This window comes from Pecten maximus, chromosome 7, assembly GCF_902652985.1.
Source record: "Pecten maximus chromosome 7, xPecMax1.1, whole genome shotgun sequence".
Lineage (NCBI taxonomy): Eukaryota > Metazoa > Mollusca > Bivalvia > Pectinida > Pectinidae > Pecten > Pecten maximus.
The window spans coordinates 19,940,683-19,961,979 of record NC_047021.1 but is presented as its reverse complement, the minus strand read 5'-3'; the positions used below and the strand labels follow the sequence as shown (position 1 = coordinate 19,961,979).

Below are 21,297 nucleotides of genomic sequence, written 5' to 3'. Positions count from 1 at the left end.
TTCTTCAGTCTAAAACATAGTTCAATGCCAAATAATTAGATACAGTGCGTCGCCTCTATCATTTGTTTATATATATAATATGGCAGATACTACACACTTGTGACGGCACAGCTAGACTGGCCACTTTTTACGATGAATGAATTTTACATAAAGGTGTGCATTCCACAAAATCATGTATTCAAATCGAAATCAAAATTGAAAATGATACAATATTTTCACACAATTTCTTCAATGTGGCAAATTACAACTTTATCTAACAATAAGTAACCATAACAAAAACAATTTAGGGTACCCTTTAAGATTCATAAGCAAGTTGCATACTGTTAATCTAAATTGTCTAATGACCTTCAGAAAGACATTAACATATTCAACTTCTGTGACCTAGAAAGTGGGTCAAGGTCATTTAATCTAAATTAGATTTTAAGATTCAGCACCAATTTTGTTGATTCTAAATTAGATAGTAAAATTCAGTACCAATTTTGTTAATTCTAAATCTTTCAGTTTTTAAGAGGAAACCAGAATGTGAAATGCTGATTCAGAAATTTTAACAGGATATATAATCTCAGTGACTGATTAATATGCATTTTCTACACAAACAGTTGATATATGAAGACTTGAAACAAATTCAAACAGCAAGAAATCTGACAATACCAAAGGAATAATAACCATGATGAGGAATATTCATGTACATACAATTGAAACATTGAGGCTGGCAAAGTTGGGCATGACATCCTGATGGCAGGTATATGCTACGCAGTCCGGAATCCTACGGTATAAGTCACTCTCTTTCAGGTCGGTGTCATACTTGAGATTGACCAACCCTTGAGCCCAAGCAGCAGACGAGATCAACCACAGGGCCGTCAATACACAAGATACTACAAAGTCCTGTAAAACAGCGGGAGCTCAGAATACACATCTAGTCATTAATGTTCTCTTAAATGAACATAACAAAAGAAATATGACTCCATTTTCTTTAATGGAAAGTAAGTATGCCGTCTTATCTTAAAATGCAATATTTTCTCAAAATCAGAACTTAAATGTCTTTGGAAAGGCTTGTCAGAAAACAATAACACATAACCACATTATTTATCATTTTAGTAGATAAAGAATTACAAGGTTACTTAACGACAAAAACATTCTGAACTTACCCCAATAGAAAAGAGGTTGTTTTTGCGGTACTGCTCATCAAAGAAAATGTACAGGATGAGGGCAGCCATGCAGTAGAGGAAGACGATGACACCGACGAAGACATAGAATTCAGCTGCAGAGGCAGAGCCACCAACATAGGAAGCAGATGACACATCAGGACTGGTACCGTTCTTACACAGGGGCATCTGGTAGGTCTGGTCCTCTATCCTGTAATCCGATCAGATAAACTTCATACATAATGTATTTAATAACTATAGTAAAATTTACCCCTTCTTTTGGAGGGATCATGAAATCCGTGTAACAAATTTCACAATTTTGATAAAGCACATTTTGACATTACTGAGCTGCAGAAGATTTTTAAATTTCAGACAATTTGATCCCTATTAACTGCTTTGGAACCTAGCCAGGGTTAGGGGCTAAATAACTTAACATTTCGTTCAGATTGGTAATAGATTCCCAAAGGTTTACTGACGTACAATTAACACACCAAGACAGAATATCAAAAGGTAACTGCAAATTGGTGATTTGAGACTTTTGACATCTCAGGTGACCAAAAATGTTTCAAAAGTACATGCAGCTCAAAGTCTACGATGGAACGATGCCTTAATTAGTGGCTGTGTATATATGTAGGGGACACATACAGGAGATTCTGGCTCTGCAGAAAGTAATCTGGTGGTCAGTTATAAATGAGTTGTTTAGTTAACCAGAATAAATTGGTAGAATTGCTGGACAGGCACTGATGATTAACTGAGTAAGCGGGGAAACTCTACCAAGGTCTGGTTACATGACAGAGGTGATGTACATATTCATCTCACAGATCTGATTAGTTAGTTCCCTGCTCTAAATCAGGATAGAATACCCTAATTAGGAACATGGATTTCCCAGTGGAATCTACTGCAGGCAAATTATAAGGAATAGAAATTACTAGGTTGACATTTAAACACACAGGCATTCCCGTGAAAACTTCTCAGGTGATTACCAAAGACTGAAGATACGGAGACCTATATTGATTACCAAAGCATTTCACAGCTATCACAAGGGTTCTGTGACATTGGTTCCCCAGGAATTCTATAACTATCACAAGGGTTCTGTGACATTGGTTATCCTAGAATTCTATAACTATCACAAGGGTTCTGTGACATTGGTTATCCTAGAATTCTATAACTATCACAAGGGTTCTGTGACATTGGTTATCCTAGAATTCAATAACTATCACAAGGGTTCTGTGACATTAGTTCCCAAGGAATTCTATAACTATCACAAGAGTTCTGTGACAATAATAAAATTGGCTCCGCAGGAATTCTATAACAATCATAAGGGTTCTGTGACATTGGTTCCCAAGGAATTCTATAACAATCATAAGGGTTCTGTGACATTGGTTCCCAAGGAATTCTACAGCTATCATAGGGGTTCTGTGACATTGGTTCCTCGGGAATTCTATAACTATCACAAGGGTTCTGTGACATTGGTTCCCCAGGAATTCTATAACTATCACAAGGGTTCTGTGACATTGGTTCCCCAGGAATTCTATAACAATCATAAGGGTTCTGTGACATTGGTTCCCAAGGAATTCTTCAGCTATCATAGGGGTTCTGTGACATTGGTTCCTCGGGAATTCTATAACTCTCACAAGGGTTCTGTGACATTGGTTCCTCGGGAATTCTATAACTTATAATCACAAGAGTTCTGTGACAGTAATAAAATTGGTTCTGCAGGAATTCTATAGCTATCACAAGGGTTCTGTGACATTGGTTCCCCAGGAATTCTATAACTATCACAAGAGTTCTGTAACAATCACAAATTCAAATCTTGAGTCAAAATATGAAATTCACAAAAGTTTGAGAGCCAACAATTTTATATGATTTGCGTTCCATGTGCCAAGACCCTTTCTATTGGTACTACATTTGCAGACATGCTGACCTTGACCATGACCTTTGACATTAAATTTTAACATAAAATTCATAAAAAAACCTATAATTTTGACTCAAAAATATTTCAATAATTGCAGATTCTCAAATTTATGCAGAACATTAATGTCGAAGCAAGAGGAAAGATTAAATGTATCAACTATGGCTGTTGGAGTTAAGGACAGCACATTAACAGAGAAAACACATTTTTCTTGATTAGCAAGGAAATACAAATATCACCCTAAAGACAGATTAAAATGTTTTATTCCAAAAACAGTAATAAAGACTTTTTTAAGATCAATCATTTCTTCAAAAGAACATTAAGATGTCTATTACCTGCATTACCAAATCATTTTAGTTATACATTGAATAGATAAATGTGTTGTTCCTTGAGGGTTGTTAAAACCCAGGTGTCTGAATAACTCAAATAATTTTCTCTCTTTCTGTGCTAATATGTCTCAGAAACTTCACACAGTACATATCAAAAGTGTTGACACTAGAAGAAACTAGTCATAAATTTGCAATGAAAATCTTAACACAGATATACATGGAGTATTTTAGACTATTACTATTCCTAATGCCTATATGCAAAGCATCATAATAATAGTTGTGTTATAAACAGCAGATGATGATGGTATATGCAATATATTTTTATCAAATGTTACTACAGTGGAACCTCTATAAACCGAATGTGCATGGGACATGACCATACATGTCAACCTCTGAAACCTCCAATGAGGGAGATCTCCCTCATTCCAATTCCAAAATGAGGGAGAAAGTGCGTGAAAAAAAAAAATTGCGACATTTCTTTAGGTGATATTCCTCATGAGCTTGCGCAGGTGTAAATTACCTCGGGCTACATTTTGATGTTGAAATTTGACAACAATGATTAATTTTAAAGAATAATAATAATAATAATAAAACAAGAGGCCCAGAGGGCCTGTATCGCTCACCTGGATTTCATGAGATATGAAACAAGAATGATGATTAAGTATATTTGTCACTGGTATTGCTATGTCAATATATCATAGGCATTTTATATGGGTACGTGAGGATTTGATGTCAAAAAATGCATTAATCCATGAAATAAAATTAACTTTTGGCACAACCCCATAGGGATGCTACCACACAAATGTGAGTGATATCCATTGCTTAGTTTCAGAAAAGAAGTTGTTTAAACCAATTGACCCCTTTTGACCCCGCCTTCTGCACCCCAGGGGAAGTGGGGGTCAGTTCCTTCCTTTATAAAATTTTGAATCCCTACCCGAAAGGATGCTACCAGGCAAATATGAGCGATATATCTTGCTTAGTTTCAGAGAAGAAGTTGTTCATATCAATTCAGCCAAATTGACCCCTCTTGGCCCCGCCCCTCATGCCCCCAGGGGGTCAGCCTCACCATTTGTACAATTTTGAATGCCCACCCAATAGTGATGCTACCAGGCAAATATGAGCAATATCCATTGCTTGGTTTCAGAGAAGAAGTCGCTAATATCAATATAGCCCAATTGACCACATTTGGCCCTGCCCCTCAGGCCCCCGGGGGGTCAGCTCCATCATTTGTACAATTTTTAATCCCCACCCCATAGTGATGCTACCAGGCAAATATGACCGATATCCATCGCTTGGTTTCAGAGAAGAAGTCGTTTATATCAATTCTGTAAAACTGACCCCTTTTGGCCCCGCCCCTCAGACCCCAGGGGGTCAGCCCCGTCATTTGTACAATTTCAAATTCCCACCCCAAGGTGATGCTACCAGTAAAATATGAGAGATATCCATCGTTTGGTTCCAGAGAAGAAGTCAATTATATGAATATAGCCCGATTGACCACATTTGGCCCCGCCCCTCAGGCCCCTGGGGGGTCAGTCCCATCATTTGTACAATTTTAAATCCCAACCCCATAGTGATGCTACCAGGCAAATATGAGTGACAGGCATTGCTCGGTTTCAGAGAAGAAGTCGTTTATATCAATATAGCCAAATTGACCACATTCGGCCCCACCCCTCAGGCCCCTGGGGGGTCAACCGCATCATTTGTACAATTTTGAATCCCCACCCCATAATGATGCTACCAGGTAAATATGAGCGATAGCCATTGCTTGGTTTCAGAGAAGAAGTCGTTTATATCAATATAGCCAGATTGACCACATTTGGCCCCGCCCCTCAGGCCCCTGGGGGGTCAGCCCCATCATTTGTACAATTTTGAATCCCCACCCCATAGTGATGCTACCAGTCAAATATGTGTAATAGCCATAGCTTGGTTTCAGAGAAGAAGTCGTTTATATCAATAGCGCAAAAATGACCCCTTTTGGCCCCGCCCCAGAGGCCCCCAGGGGGTCAGCCCCATCATTTGTACAATTCTGAGTCCCCTACCCATAGGGATGCTTCTGACCAAATTTGGTCAAATTCTGATGTGTGGTTATGAAGAAGAAGTCAATTGTTGACGGACGGACGGACGACGGACGACAGACGGACGGACGGACGACGGACGACGGACGACGGACGCAACGGTATGGCATAAGCTCACCTTGGTCCTTCGGACCAGGTGAGCTAAAAATTAGAAAAAAATGATTAATTCTTTTAAAAAATTTCAGAAATTTCATAGAGAGGAACTGTATTTGGTGAATTATATTATTAATGATGTAGTCACTTGAAATTTGCAACCAGTATACAAAGCAACTACTTATCTCCTGATTTTTTTTTTATCATTTTGTTCTGAAATATTTCTAAATATATTTAGCAAATTATCTCCCTTCCTTTCTCAAATAATAATTACACAGTAATTTATTAATTTTTGTTTTACTAGTAGTTCTATTATGACATAAAACAAACTTCTTAAAAAGTCTTTTTATTTTTTTCTGACCCAAATTGAAATACGAATTTTTGTGGCAGTTTACGACTTTATATTAGTATTGACCAATTAAAGATGGCGGCAGTACAAACGCTGGTACTGACAGCTACGATTAAGAAATGCATTATTGGCGTTCATGTGAGTAAATCATGTTGACAGATATTATCAGTGTTTGTTCTTAAAGTGATGTTTCCTAGTTGTAATCACAAAATTAACTGACCATGTCAAATGAAGCCACATAGCCATAGGCACAGTTGTAATGTATACACAGCTAGGCAGGCATGCACGGAGCGGTGACCAACTCCCCTCTCTCACCAAGCCCCAGGACAGGTCAGCTACACAGGTGGTGGGGGTGTTTTGTTTACATAATCAGTTCAGGGTCGAAGTGTCTGAGATTTCCGGGGTTTTATGAGGGAAGACTGCTCAAATCCGGGAGAAATTTAACCCCAATTCGGGAAATGTACCAAATCGGGATTTAGGGGAAATTTTAATGATTTTCCGGGCACTTCCCGCGTAATCCGGGATGGTTGACACCTATGCATGACTAAGTGTTCGGTTTACAGAGGGTTCGGTTTGGAGAAGTTGATCGAAAAATGACCGGTCGAATTCCGGATATAATTGGTAAGACGATGTTTTGTTAGAATGTACAATTACAAACCCACACGTACGTACATAGACAATTTGGTTTGTCTGAATGATATGCATGTCATAAAATTCAATCAATGTATATATTGCAGATTATATAAGAAACGCAAATGACTATAAATAAAGTTTTAAACAGTATTTTTACATATACAGCTGCAATCGACCTACATTTTGTTACATCCGGTGAAGCTTCGTCATGTGGATGGGGCCGATACGGAATATTTTACACATCGATTAATATGAAAGGGTGTGAAGATGTTTTCTTTCAATATAAATTACAATTGATCAGTTGATACTGGTCGTATTTCTGACATCGGTATTGTCTAGAAAACATCACAGACTTCATTTACGAAAACAACCCCATTTGGGCCTTATTTAAACTAGATGCGAAACTCAGGCTTCTAGCTCTACTTTTATTGAGAAGATAAACGAACCGCTGCGATTCAATGAAGTGTGGCATTGTTTCATAATTGTCGTGCTTATTATACACTAGGCCTACCGTCATAATGACCTTGGGGTATATATTGGATACCTGTACAAATCACCTACATGTATCCGTAGGTCCCGAGACAATTAGGCTTCACACAATACCCATCACAGGTGTTGTTTCACGGTTGACTGGCCTGACCTCGTGTTATAATCGCTCGGGTAAGGCCGATTTTCAGAAGTAATTTTTGGTAAATTTTAACAGGAACCGGACACAAAATCTGTCTGGTGTTCGGAATTAAGAGGGATCGGTATTTGGAAGTTTTTTAATACTATATAAAAGAAGGACCAATTCCGTAAAATGACAATTCGTTCGGTATTCAGAGGTGTTCGGTTTTTAGAAGGTTTGGTTTTCGGAAGTTGCACAGTATATAACAATATTTCAAAGAAATATCAGTAAAGTTTTAAATTTTTATAAAAATTTAAAGGACTCCTGCATGATGTATTGGTCAGCTGGTGTTCAGAATGAAATCCCATAAAAAAAACAATGAAAGATCGAAAAGGAAACAGGATGGCAGATATAATAATTTGTGTATAATGTGTGTGCATAATATTTTGAACATATATATTTCCTTAACAAAATTATCTCTGCAAAACTAAATATACTGGCTGTGGAGAGATAATGAACAGTGCATTATCAAATTCAATACACATGTACTATTTGAAAAGGTAAAATTTTAATTCGTTGAATCAGGAAATCAACTATTGTGAAGCATTTTGGGATGAATTTGTATAAGGAAATATACCTTGGCATGCATAATAGTAGACTGGCCACCAGACCCTAATTTTTTTTTTTTTAAGAATTGCCAAACTAAATTCTAATACCAGATTATCTGCCCCTAGTTTGAAACTTAGGATCAGACCTATCCTAGGCATCAAAATCATAAAGCTTTATACATATCAGTAATTCGTTAATCTCATAAACTTGCCGTGTTTGATTGATGCTCAATATTATCCGGCTGCCCTACTGTCAAACGACGAATTTGCTATGATTTTTGTGAAAAATACCTAATAATCGCGATCAAAACACGATGGACAGAGTTTTGGCATTAAACATTGACTACAATAGACTACAATAAACTATTAGTAATCAACAACTTGTTTGGATTACAGCTATAAAGTACCTTAATTGGCAAATTATAATGGCACCCAAAATTCGACCGGGAAAATCTCTCTCCAATATCTGAATCCGACGGGGAATATAAGTACACAGGCTTTCATTTGATTTTTATTCAGATATCAAATATTTGTAATCAATATGACACATGATTTCTACCCAGTTATCGGAAGATTCTGGTGTTTTACATTTGATCCAGGGACTTCTTACCCGTTGACGTTTATGCATATTTTTTATAGGCATAATAAAACGGTGGTTGGCGTTCCTAGGCATGTACACCCATATATAAACCAAAATGTACTCTTACTTACCTGAAAGGATAGGACACAGATGTAGTCTGCCTCACCATTTCCATAAAGTCTGGACATTTTGCATAGAAGCTAAGCTGAGTGTTGACACTTGTAGTTGTAGCAAAGGCAAATATAGACAGGATCTGAAACAGTCATACAAAAACTGGTCAGAGGGAAATCAAGAAAGCCTACACATGTAACAAGAACATAGCTCTCTTAGTGCCTCGAAATTCAGAATTAGGCTTTTTAAAAGTAGGTCAAAGGTCCTGGTCAAAGTCAGCAGGTCTGAAAATGTAGATCCAATAAAAAGATTGTGTGACACAGGAACACACAGGTCAAATTAGAAAGTCTTATCTCTTATGGTTAATATACTGTGGCCATTTGGCGTTTTTTAAAAGTACAGTGTACCTCCATGATCACAGTCAAGGTTACCAACGGAAAGGTCTTTGTCACAAGGAACACAGGTAAAATACTTAAGCTGAATTCTCATTGGTAGTGAGAAAAGACTGTTTTATAAAAACTTTATCCTAGCTGTACACAGAAGACACCGGCGGCAACTCTGCCGATGACACTGATGCCGAAGGAAAAACATTAATAACAACTCTCTTCTGATATAAACATATATTTTGCTGTTATTTTTTATCAAAATTTGCATCAGTTCAGTCCTTGCTGTTTTGATACATCAAATATCAGGAAAACAACACTAGCTGAGCACCTGACAGGTATCAAACCCAGGTCTCCAGCATGATAATCTATTATATTGTTCTTCCAATCAAAGAACCACAGGAGAGTGCTCTCCTGAGACCATATTTAAGTATTTCACACATTCATGACAGCTAGAGCCTGAGACTCGAATGTGATAATACTTAGCTCTACCAATTGAGCCAAAGAAACACTTGCTCCTTCTGCTGAGTGACATGAACTATCACTTGAGCCAACTTCTGTATGTCTGATGTTTTCTGAACAAATCTTAAGTATATTTGTTGCGTGATTCTGATTGCTGAATCAACCATGTTGATAAATCATACTGTCAACCTGATTGGAAGTTATCAATTGTTCAAAAATATAACACGGTGTAATTGTCTTTTATCACAACACACTTTACACCAAATACATATATAAAATAGAGATCTATACAACAAAGACCTGGAAAAGACATCAGTGTTCTTTTTAATCAACACCCATTTAGATTTATTACCTCATTATATAATCAGTGTACCCGGTGATGCCTGTCGTTAAATTCACAAACATTTTATAAGTAGATTAGATGGGACCCTTCCTGAGGAATACCATCAGTTGAAGAGGGCAATAAACCCAACTTAAGATCCACATCAGGATGCTAAGGTATAAATAATGGATTTCTAGAGCCACAAAAATGGTTGTTATCCCAACAATAATCTCATACATGTACATTTATCATGGTAATTAATCTGCTCCAGCAGTGATATTGGAAGTAGGATGTAGTTGAACTAAAGACAGCAGGGATGCTTATAATCCAATTATCACATGACTGGAAGTCTGGGTACACCCGAGTCACTGTGTAGCTCTCAAGTCATTTATGTAGATGGGTAGGTAAAGGACCCACTGTCACCTACACAGCCATGTTTAGGTTTACTCTTGTTGATATATATAACTATGGCATATTCTCTTTGATCTGCTGAGCTCACTGTGAATTTCTCGAATTTTATAAGGGTTTACCAGATTTATTACAATATATATTATAATATATATAAGTTGCTGAAACTTGTTCTATAATTATTGTACATTTAATTTTAATTGTTAGGAAATAGAAAACTTAAAGCTTGGATAAAATAGTAACATGTATGCTGTGGTGAGCCCTAAAGCTTGTTTGATTACAGGGTATCAGTTTGGTAATCTGATTTCTAACGATGATTTAAAATCTCTTTAATTGAATTTAGCACCAATAAAAATCCAAGGTGAAAATGTTAAAACAAATACTTTATGGGATTGATTTAATTACTTTTTACTGATCATTATAGACTCCAATTACTCTGTACCATGATTTCCTGTCTATAGCCAGCTGTGACCTATATGATTTTTTATATCTGAAGAGGTCTTTTGCATGCTATCTGCCAGAGAGACAGAGAGCTATCTGTGAATTTCTTAACATAAATGTAGAAGCAATAAAAAATTGATAGAAAATACAACACCCAATTGGTTCACATACATAAAATAAATGTAATCATCTCATTAACTGCAGGCAATCTGCCAGTGCCAGTTATCTGAAATTAATTTCACAAAATGGTTAAAAATGCCTATTTCACATCCTGTAGGCCATTACACCAGTGTGGATAATATGCAGGAATAGACTCCAATTCTCAGAAGTATTGCTAACTAATTATAAGATTTCTATAGTATGGCTTTACCTCCAGTACTCTGATCATTGCCTCATTAGCTTTACAGAATTTTGGCTCAATATTTTGATCGTTTACTAAGCTTTACAGAATTTTGGCTCCAATACTCTGGAGTATTGTTTACTAAGATTTACAGAATTTTGGCTCCAATACTCTGGAGTATTGTTTACTAAGCTTTACAGAATTTTGGCTCAAATGCTCTGGAGTATTGTTGATTAAGGTTTACAGAATTTTGGCTCCAATATTCTGGAGTATCTTTTACTAAGCTTTCCAGAGTTTTGGCTCCAATATTCTGGAGTATTGTTTACTAAGCTTTACAGAATTTGGCTCCAATATTCTGATCGTTTACAAAGCTTTACAGAATTTTGGCTCCAATATTCTGATCGTTTACTAAGCTTTTCAGAATTTTGGCTCCAATACTCTGAAGTATTGTTTACTAAGCTTTACAGAATTTTGGCTCCAATACTCTGGAGTATTGTTTACTAAGCTTTCCAGAGTTTTAATACTTGCAAGCTTTCCAGAATTTTGGCTCCAATACTCTGGAGTATTGTTTACTAAATATATTCCCAAGTTTCTTAACAGCATTCCCGTGTAGCACAAATATTAGTGACAAATCTAGAATATTAACATATAGATGACCACAGAAAATTGCAGTGTTGGCTAGATAAATCATTTTTATCTGATATAAAGAATATGTCTGGAATACTTGGTCAATTCATTTAGCAGAGAGTCTGTGTGTCGGGAAACTAGTGACCAGAGGACACCAGCCCTTACCACTTAACACTTGAGGGATTTCTAATCCAGGCAAATCAACCAGACATTGATTTAGTGGACAGATAGTGTTAGGAATATAGATTAATACAACACAAACCTTCTAGGACTAAGTGTAGGATAGAAAAGTACCTCAAAATCATATTATACAAAACTATAATAACAATGATGAAGTACTTTGGAAACTCCATTAAACATGCATGCTGAGTATTGCTAAAGTAATTCATGTACCCTAGTGCCCATTGCTAAAAATAGTAACAGTGACCTTGACCTTGATCCTAAAACCATGAAACTTGAACTTAATCTGTAGCTACCCATACTGAAGTTACATTATATGTGTAACCAACTTTCACCAACGTACTTTGAAGCATGACTGAAAAAAAGTGTGGAAAACTGAGTGGACAGATGGACGGACGGTCATACAGGCGGACAAGGAGGTCAAACACTGGTAGAGGATGGGGGGACGGGGAGGTCAAACACTGGTAGGGGACGGGGAGGTCAAACACTGGTAGGGGACGGGGAGATCAAACACTGGCAGGGGACGGGGAGGTCAAACACTGGTAGCGGACGGGGAGGTCAAACACTGGTAGGGGACGGGGAGGTCAAACACTGGCAGGGGACTGGGAGGTCAAACACTGGTAGGGGACAGGAAGGTCAAACACTGGTAGGGGACGGGGAGGTCAAACACTGGTAGGGGACGGGGAGGTCAAACACTGGTAGGGGACAGGGAGGTCAAACACTGGTAGGGGACGGGGAGGTCAAACACTGGCAGGGGACGGGGAGGTCAAACACTGGTAGCGGACGGGGAGGTTAAACACTGGTAGGGGACAGGGAGGTACGTCAAACACTGGTAGGGGACGGGGAGGTCAAACACTGGCAGGGGACGGGGAGGTCAAACACTGGTAGGGGACGGGGAGGTCAAACACTGGTAGGGGACGGGGAGGTCAAACACTGGTAGGGGACGGGGAGGTCAAACACTGGTAGGGGACAGGGAGGTACGTCAAACACTGGTAGGGGACAGGGAGGTACGTCAAACACTGGTAGGGGACGGGGAGGTCAAACACTGGTAGGGGACGGGGAGGTCAAACACTGGTAGGGGACGGGGAGGTCAAACACTGGCAGGGGACTGGGAGGTACGTCAAACCCTGGTAAGGGACTTAAATAAATGTGCATCCAAATTTCAAAAAGTTATTCTAAATGAACCATTGCTTAGAGGCTAAATTAATGAATTCATTCATGACTAACTCTTTCCTTAATTTGTGTTCTTTCTAGATTTCATACCAGAAGTAGTTATTTTTTCATATAGATACACAACAGTCAGTGTCATCTTTGCACATTATTGAGAAATATCTAACTACGGGTAAATAAGATCTAGATTTCACATTGAACACCTATATGAAACCTCACTTATATGAAACCTCATGGACAGTGATATCTAAAGTGAAAATGTAGCAAGCCGCAATATTGTTTATGTTTACAACCTATGGAGAAAATATCCCCTATTACTCTAAAGGAAATAAACATGCATTTAGCAACCATAACGTTTATTTCAAAAGTCTAGAACATCTTTTATATGTCATTGTATTGGATAATTGTAGGTGTAGGGTGCTGTTTTAAACAAGTCAACACTTGAATAATGTCAGCTAGCTAGGTAGTGGGGAAGAGGGAGGTTGAAATTATGTCAACTATATACTGGTAGTTGACAACGGGAAGTAGGAGTACATTTTTAATGTCGTGTCGACTAGAGCCAACAACGGGGAAGTGGGAGTACATTTTTAATGTCGACTATAGCCAACAACAGGGAAGTGGGAGCACATTTTTAATGTCGACTAGAGCCAACAACGGGGAAGTGGGAGTACATTTTTAATGTCGACTATAGCCGACAACGGGGAAGACGGAGTACATTACGGAAATGGTTAAACAACTAAACCTGTTTTTATTTACATGGAAGGGAACTGATTACCATTCAGATCTGGAACTTGAATCACTGCCTGATCCTAGTGAAGAAGAAGGTAAGATTGAGTAGCTCTGTTTAAAGCCTGATCCTAGAGAAGAAGAAGGTAAGATTGAGTAGCTCTGTTTAAAGCCTGATCCTAGAGAAGAAGAAGGTAAGATTGAGTAGCTCTGTTTAAAGCCTGATATGACTAGGTGAGACTATTTGACACAGGACTGGTTTCTTTACTTCAGATGAGGTATTCTCAAATAAAATAATTGCATTTTCTATTTTCAAATTTCACTAAAATTGAATAAAAGTTATCCAACGACTATGATTAGAATAGATACTTCCAAACGCATTGACAGCTAGCTAGGCTTCAGATAATCAACATATTACATCTTTTTTTCTACACTTGCTTCTATATATTGACTTTGAGATTTGCACTTATAACATAACTTTCTCTGTGTTATCCATATTGACCTTGACTTTGAGATTTACACTTATAACATAACTTTCTCTGTGTTATCCATATTGACCTTGACTTTGAGATTTACACTTATAACATAACTTTCTCTGTGTTATCCATGTTGACCTTGACTTTGAGATTTGCACTTATAACATAACTTTCTCTGTGTTATCCATATTGACCTTGACTTTGAGATTTACACTTATAACATAACTTTCTCTGTGTTATCCATGTTGACCTTGACTTTGGGATTTGCACTTATAACATAACTTTCTCTGTGTTATCCATGTTGACCTTGACTTTGATTGCACTTATAACATAACTTTCTCTGTGTTATCTATCCATGTTGACCTTGACTTTGGGATTTGCACTTATAACATAACTTTCTCTGTGTTATCCATGTTGGCCTTGACTTTGGGATTTGCACTTATAACAAAACTTTCTCTGTGTTATCCATGCTGACCTTGACTTTGGGATATTCACTTATAACATAACTTTCTCTGTGTTATCCATGTTGACCTTGACTTTGGGATTTGCACTTATAACATAACTTTCTCTGTGTTATCCATGCTGACCTTGACTTTGGGATATTGCACTTATAACAACTTTCTCTGTGTTATCCATGTTGGCACTGCAGCTAGACAAATACCAATACGACTATGAATGAGTCTACTCAAGCGATGACAAGTCACTGACAGATGAGACGAATTTAGCTGAAAACAAATCAACAGTTGTCCACTGAAGCATATAGACATTAGGTCGCAGTATGTAAACACAGACTGATTGTTTCATGGGAGTATATCAATCATAGCTTTATTCAGCTTGACTTAACTTACTAGAGTCACTTGGATTAGAAAAACAATTGGAAAGTAAAAATGTGGTGGGAAAAGATATCCTACATAGAATTCTTCTTTTCTGTTGACAATCTGGTGATATATCAAGTTCGTTTTTCTAATCAGTCTTAAAGATAAACATACACATGTACAACTTGGGACAAACCTCTATCAGTATAAGAAATTTGAGAAAGATCTTTTTTAAAATGTACAAATGCATTTGTTTTTGAAAAATGGTGATATCAAAACTTGTTGAAGAACAATGTTCTTGGATGCAGGATGAAGGGTGGTAAAAATAGCAATATCAAGCACCTATCATGGAGGTCTACTTAAAACTACAGGGAAAATATATATATATATATTTATATATACATGTACATGAATTACACAATTGCAATAAGCTTTGACCCAGGTAATTCCTTTTGTTATTTTACTGTGAGTATCATCACTAATCTCAGCTAGAAATAGCATTTATTCACAAAAACCAAATAATCTTAAAATATTTACTGAAAGAAAGCAGATGCCACTTACGACAGAAACAATATTTTATGACTAATGAATAATTTGAACTTGGCAGGCTAATATTTTCCTCAAAAACAAATCACAAAATCAAACTCATTTGTTTCAATTAGCTAAATGATCATGACATAACAGGTAATTATCGGACCAATGAAGTAGTACATGTCGCTATATCACTCTAATGGAGAATTGTACATCAATCAAGTCAACGTATACACAAACCAGAAAGAGATTATTATCACTGACAACGTTCATCATGGAAATTCTAGCTGTTCTTGTCAATCTCTCATAACAGTGGAATTAGCTTTTGTCCTAGCTGTGAAATTTGTCAGTAAATCTATCATAAGGGGGAAATTTACAGAGGATCAGAATGTTTGGATATTTGGAATGGTGTTAGGATATGTGATAGGTTGAGGATACTGTATGTGATACGAGGATACTGTATGTGACATTAGTGTACTGTATGTGACATCAGTGTACTGTATGTGACATTAGTGTACTGTATGTGACATTAGTGTACTGTATGTGACATTAGTGTACTGTATGTGATATGAGGATACTGTATGTGGTATGAGGATACTGTATGTGACATTGGTGTACTGTATGTGATACGAGGATACTGTATGTGACATTAGTGTACTGTATGTGACATTAGTGTACTGTATGTGATACGAGGATACTGTATGTGACATTAGGATACTGTATGTGACATTAGTGTACTGTATGTAACATTAGTGTACTGTATGTGATATGAGGATACTGTATGTGACATTAGTGTACTGTATGTGATATGAGGATACTGTATGTGGTATGAGGATACTGTATGTGACATTGGTGTACTATATGTGATACGAGGATACTGTATGTGACATTGGTGTACTGTATGTGATACGAGGATACTGTATGTGACATTAGTGTACTGTATGTGACATTAGTGTACTGTATGTGATATGAGGACACTGTATGTGACATTGGTGTACTGTATGTGATACGAGGATACTGTATGTGACATTAGGATACTGTATGTGACATTAGTGTACTGTATGTGATATGAGGATACTGTATGTGACATTAGTGTACTGTATGTGATATGAGGATACTGTATGTGATATGAGGATACTGTATGTGATATGAGGATACTGTATGTGACATTGGTGTACTGTATGTGATACGAGGATACTGTATGTGACATTGGTGTACTGTATGTGATACAAGGATACTGTATGTGACATTAGGATACTGTATGTGACATTAGTGTACTGTATGTGACATTAGTGTACTGTATGTGACATTAGTGTACTGTATGTGATATGAGGACACTGTATGTGACATTGGTGTACTGTATGTGATACGAGGATACTGTATGTGACATTAGTGTACTGTATGTGATATGAGGATACTGTATGTGATATGAGGATACTGTATGTGATATGAGGATACTGTAAGTGATATGAGGATATACTGTATGTGATATGAGGATACTGTATGTGATATGAGGATACTGTATGTGGCAGAGTACTGTATGTGATATGAGGATACTGTATGTGATATGAGGACACTGTATGTGATATGAGGGTACTGTATGTGATATGAGGATACTGTATGTGATATGAGGATACTGTATGTGAGAATTGTACATCAATCAAGTCAACGTATACACAAACCAGAAAGAGATTATTATCACTGACAACGTTCATCATGGAAATTCTAGCTGTTCTTGTCAATCTCTCATAACAGTGGAATTAGCTTTTGTCCTAGCTGTGAAATTTGTCAGTAAATCTATCATAAGGGGGAAATTTACAGAGGATCAGAATGTTTGGATATTTGGAATGGTGTTAGGATATGTGATAGGTTGAGGATACTGTATGTGATACGAGGATACTGTATGTGACATTAGTGTACTGTATGTGACATCAGTGTACTGTATGTGACATTAGTGTACTGTATGTGACATTAGTGTACTGTATGTGACATTAGTGTACTGTATGTGATATGAGGATACTGTATGTGGTATGAGGATACTGTATGTGACATTGGTGTACTGTATGTGATACGAGGATACTGTATGTGACATTAGTGTACTGTATGTGACATTAGTGTACTTTATGTGATATGAGGACACTGTATGTGACATTGGTGTACTGTATGTGATACGAGGATACTGTATGTGACATTAGGATACTGTATGTGACATTAGTGTACTGTATGTAACATTAGTGTACTGTATGTGATATGAGGATACTGTATGTGACATTAGTGTACTGTATGTGATATGAGGATACTGTATGTGGTATGAGGATACTGTATGTGACATTGGTGTACTGTATGTGATACGAGGATACTGTATGTGACATTAGTGTACTGTATGTGACATTAGTGTACTGTATGTGATATGAGGACACTGTATGTGACATTGGTGTACTGTATGTGATACGAGGATACTGTATGTGACATTAGGATACTGTATGTGACATTAGTGTACTGTATGTGATATGAGGATACTGTATGTGACATTAGTGTACTGTATGTGATATGAGGATACTGTATGTGATATGAGGATACTGTATGTGATATGAGGATACTGTATGTGACATTGGTGTACTGTATGTGATACGAGGATACTGTATGTGACATTGGTGTACTGTATGTGATACAAGGATACTGTATGTGACATTAGGATACTGTATGTGACATTAGTGTACTGTATGTGACATTAGTGTACTGTATGTGACATTAGTGTACTGTATGTGATATGAGGATACTGTATGTGACATTAGGATACTGTATGTGACATTAGTGTACTGTATGTAACATTAGTGTACTGTATGTGATATGAGGATACTGTATGTGACATTAGTGTACTGTATGTGATATGAGGATACTGTAAGTGATATGAGGATATACTGTATGTGACATTGGTGTACTATATGTGATACGAGGATACTGTATGTGGCAGAGTACTGTATGTGATATGAGGATACTGTATGTGATATGAGGACACTGTATGTGATATGAGGGTACTGTATGTGATATGAGGATACTGTATGTGATATGAGGATACTGTATGTGATATGAGGACACTGTATGTGATATGAGGATACTGTATGTGATATGAGGATACTGTATGTGATATGAGGATACTGTATGTGATACGAGGATACTGTATGTGACATTAGGATACTGTATGTGACATTAGGATACTGTATGTGACATTAGTGTACTGTATGTGATATGAGGATACTGTATGTGACATTAGTGTACTGTGTGTGATATGAGGATACTGTATGTGGCGATATGAGGACACTGTATGTGATATGAGGACACTATGTGATATGAGGACACTGTATGTGATATGAGGACACTATGTGATATGAGGATACTGTATGTGATATGAGGATACTGTATGTGATATGAGCTAGGATACTGTATGTGATATGAGGGTACTGTATGTGACATGAGGATACTGTATGTGATATGAGGATACTGTATGTGATATGAGGATACTGTATGTGGCGATATGAGGATACTGTATGTGATATGAGGACACTGTATGTGATATGAGGATACTGTATGTGATATGAGGATACTGTATGTGATATGAGGATACTGTATGTGATATGAGGATACTGTATGTGGCGATATGAGGATACTGTTTGTGACATGAGGACACTGTATGTGACATGAGGATACTGTATGTGATATGAGGACACTGTATGTGATATGAGGACACTGTATATGATATGAGGATACTGTATGTGATATGTCAGGATACTGTAAGTGATATGAGGATACTGTATGTGATATGAGGATACTGTATGTGGCGATATGAGGATACTGTATGTGATATGAGGATACTGTATGTGATATGAGGATACTGTAAGTGATATGAGGATACTGTATGTGATATGAGGATACTGTATGTGACAGAGTACTGTATGTGATATGAGGATACTGTATGTGATATGAGGATACTGTATGTGACAGAGTACTGTATGTGATATGAGGATACTGTATGTGATATGAGGACACTGTATGTGATATGAGGGTACTGTATGTGATATGAGGATACTGTATGTGATATGAGGATACTGTATGTGATATGAGGATACTGTATGTGATATGAGGACACTGTATGTGATACGAGGATACTGTATGTGATATGAGGATACTGTATGTGATACGAGGATACTGTATGTGATATGAGGATACTGTATGTGACATTAGTGTACTGTATGTGATATGAGGATACTGTATGTGATATGAGGACACTTTATGTGATATGAGGACACTTTATTACATTTTTACCAGTGAAATATCAAAAATTATTCATTCTGTAAAAGTGATATTTTTCACTAGTGAAGAATATCATATTTTTCACTAGTGAAAAATATCACTTTTGCTGATTTGACCAATCAAATTAATGATTAGAAAATACCAAAATAATTGACCAATCAGAAAGCCCGACATATATGTCAGCACCTGGACAGGGGACACTACTTTTTTTGTTTACAAATTATCGCTGTAGTCCTAGTTAGCATACGGGGTAGGGTTTTCGTTGATAAAAAATGTAATAAACAGAATATCTAACAGTGTCTTCAGTAAAACCAAATATATTTCACTCGTGCGGCTAATATTTTGATATTTTTCACTCATGCTGCGCACTCGTGAAAAATATCAAAATATTAGCCCCACTCGTGAAATATATTTGGTATTACTGAAGACACTGTTAGATATGCTCTATGTATGTGATACAAGGATACTGTATGTGACATTAAAGTGTACTTCACAGGATATGAGGACACTGTATGTGATATGAGGATACTGTATGTGATATGAGAACACTGTATGTGATATGAGGACACTGTATGTGATATGAGGACACTGTATGTGATATGAGGACACTATGTGATATAGAAGATACTGTATGTGGTATGAGGATATTTTGGTGATATGAGGATACTGTATACGTACATGATATTAGAATACTGCCCTATGTGATATTAGAATACTGCCCTATGTGATATTAAGATAACGCCCTATGTGATATTAAGATACGCCCTATGTGATATTAAGATACGCCCTATGTGATATTAAGATACCGCCCTATGTGATATTAAGATACCGCCCTATGTGATATTAAGATAACACTCTATTTGGTGTCTGGTGGTGTTCTCCTGTATACATCACAGGTTATTCACCACAGACTTCTAAGTCATCCAGCTTAATTTGACATTAAACTTGAATGGAGTTGAAGATATTTATTACATCACAACCATTCTTCTAAATTGCTTGTGAATTAAGACTTGAGAAGTGGTTTCATCTATTCTGCAACATACCAATTAAAATCACCTCATCACTGATCAAATGGTTATCTTCAAAATAACAGGCTGCTTTCCAATTACCAAGGGAATCAATACAGGCATGCAGTCTTAACATTCAAACCTGCAACCCCTTATTTCAAGTCTGGAGCCGAATGTAACAGGGTATATGGTCAGATCAATCCTGTGTCAGCAACAGATGCCTTCAATTGTAGTTAAGAATGCCACAACATGGTTTTCAAAAAGCAATCAATCACAGAATCTAAGTTAAAGTGTTACTTAGATTGGGAGGAAATCTGCTCATGTCAGACAATGTTTACAATACAAAATGTCAATATTGAGATTGATTGTTTTCATATTAGGTGGTGCAATTGATAAGTACAAAGGGACCCATGGCCATGGGGAGGTTTAGAAATAACAAAGTCGGGTATACATTTTACACTTCCATTATAGGCATGGACCATACTGATCCAAGTGAAGTAGCTATAGGCTTCTGATGCAGGGAAAGTTAAACAGGCAGGGAGGAGAAGATTGGAGGTGAATTTTTGCTTGGAACTGACAATAAACAGTTTTAAATAAAGTGGGGAGAGGCGATGACCTCGATGCAGACAGAAATATCAGAAGTTTGTGATTGGAGT

The 21,297-nt window shown here is 37.1% G+C and overlaps 1 protein-coding gene across 1 annotated transcript in view; it reads right to left on the bottom strand.

Moving 5' to 3' along the window:
* Positions 1-21,297, bottom strand: part of LOC117331836 (synaptophysin-like) — a 56,215-nt gene that overhangs the window by 7,135 nt on the left and 27,783 nt on the right. Inside the window, exons 3-5 of the mRNA XM_033890762.1 lie at positions 8,463-8,584; positions 1,149-1,356; positions 694-885 (exon numbers count right to left, since the gene is read on the bottom strand). Of these exons, the coding sequence (XP_033746653.1) occupies positions 694-885; positions 1,149-1,356; positions 8,463-8,584 (522 nt within the window). The remainder of the gene's footprint in view (positions 1-693; positions 886-1,148; positions 1,357-8,462; positions 8,585-21,297) is intronic.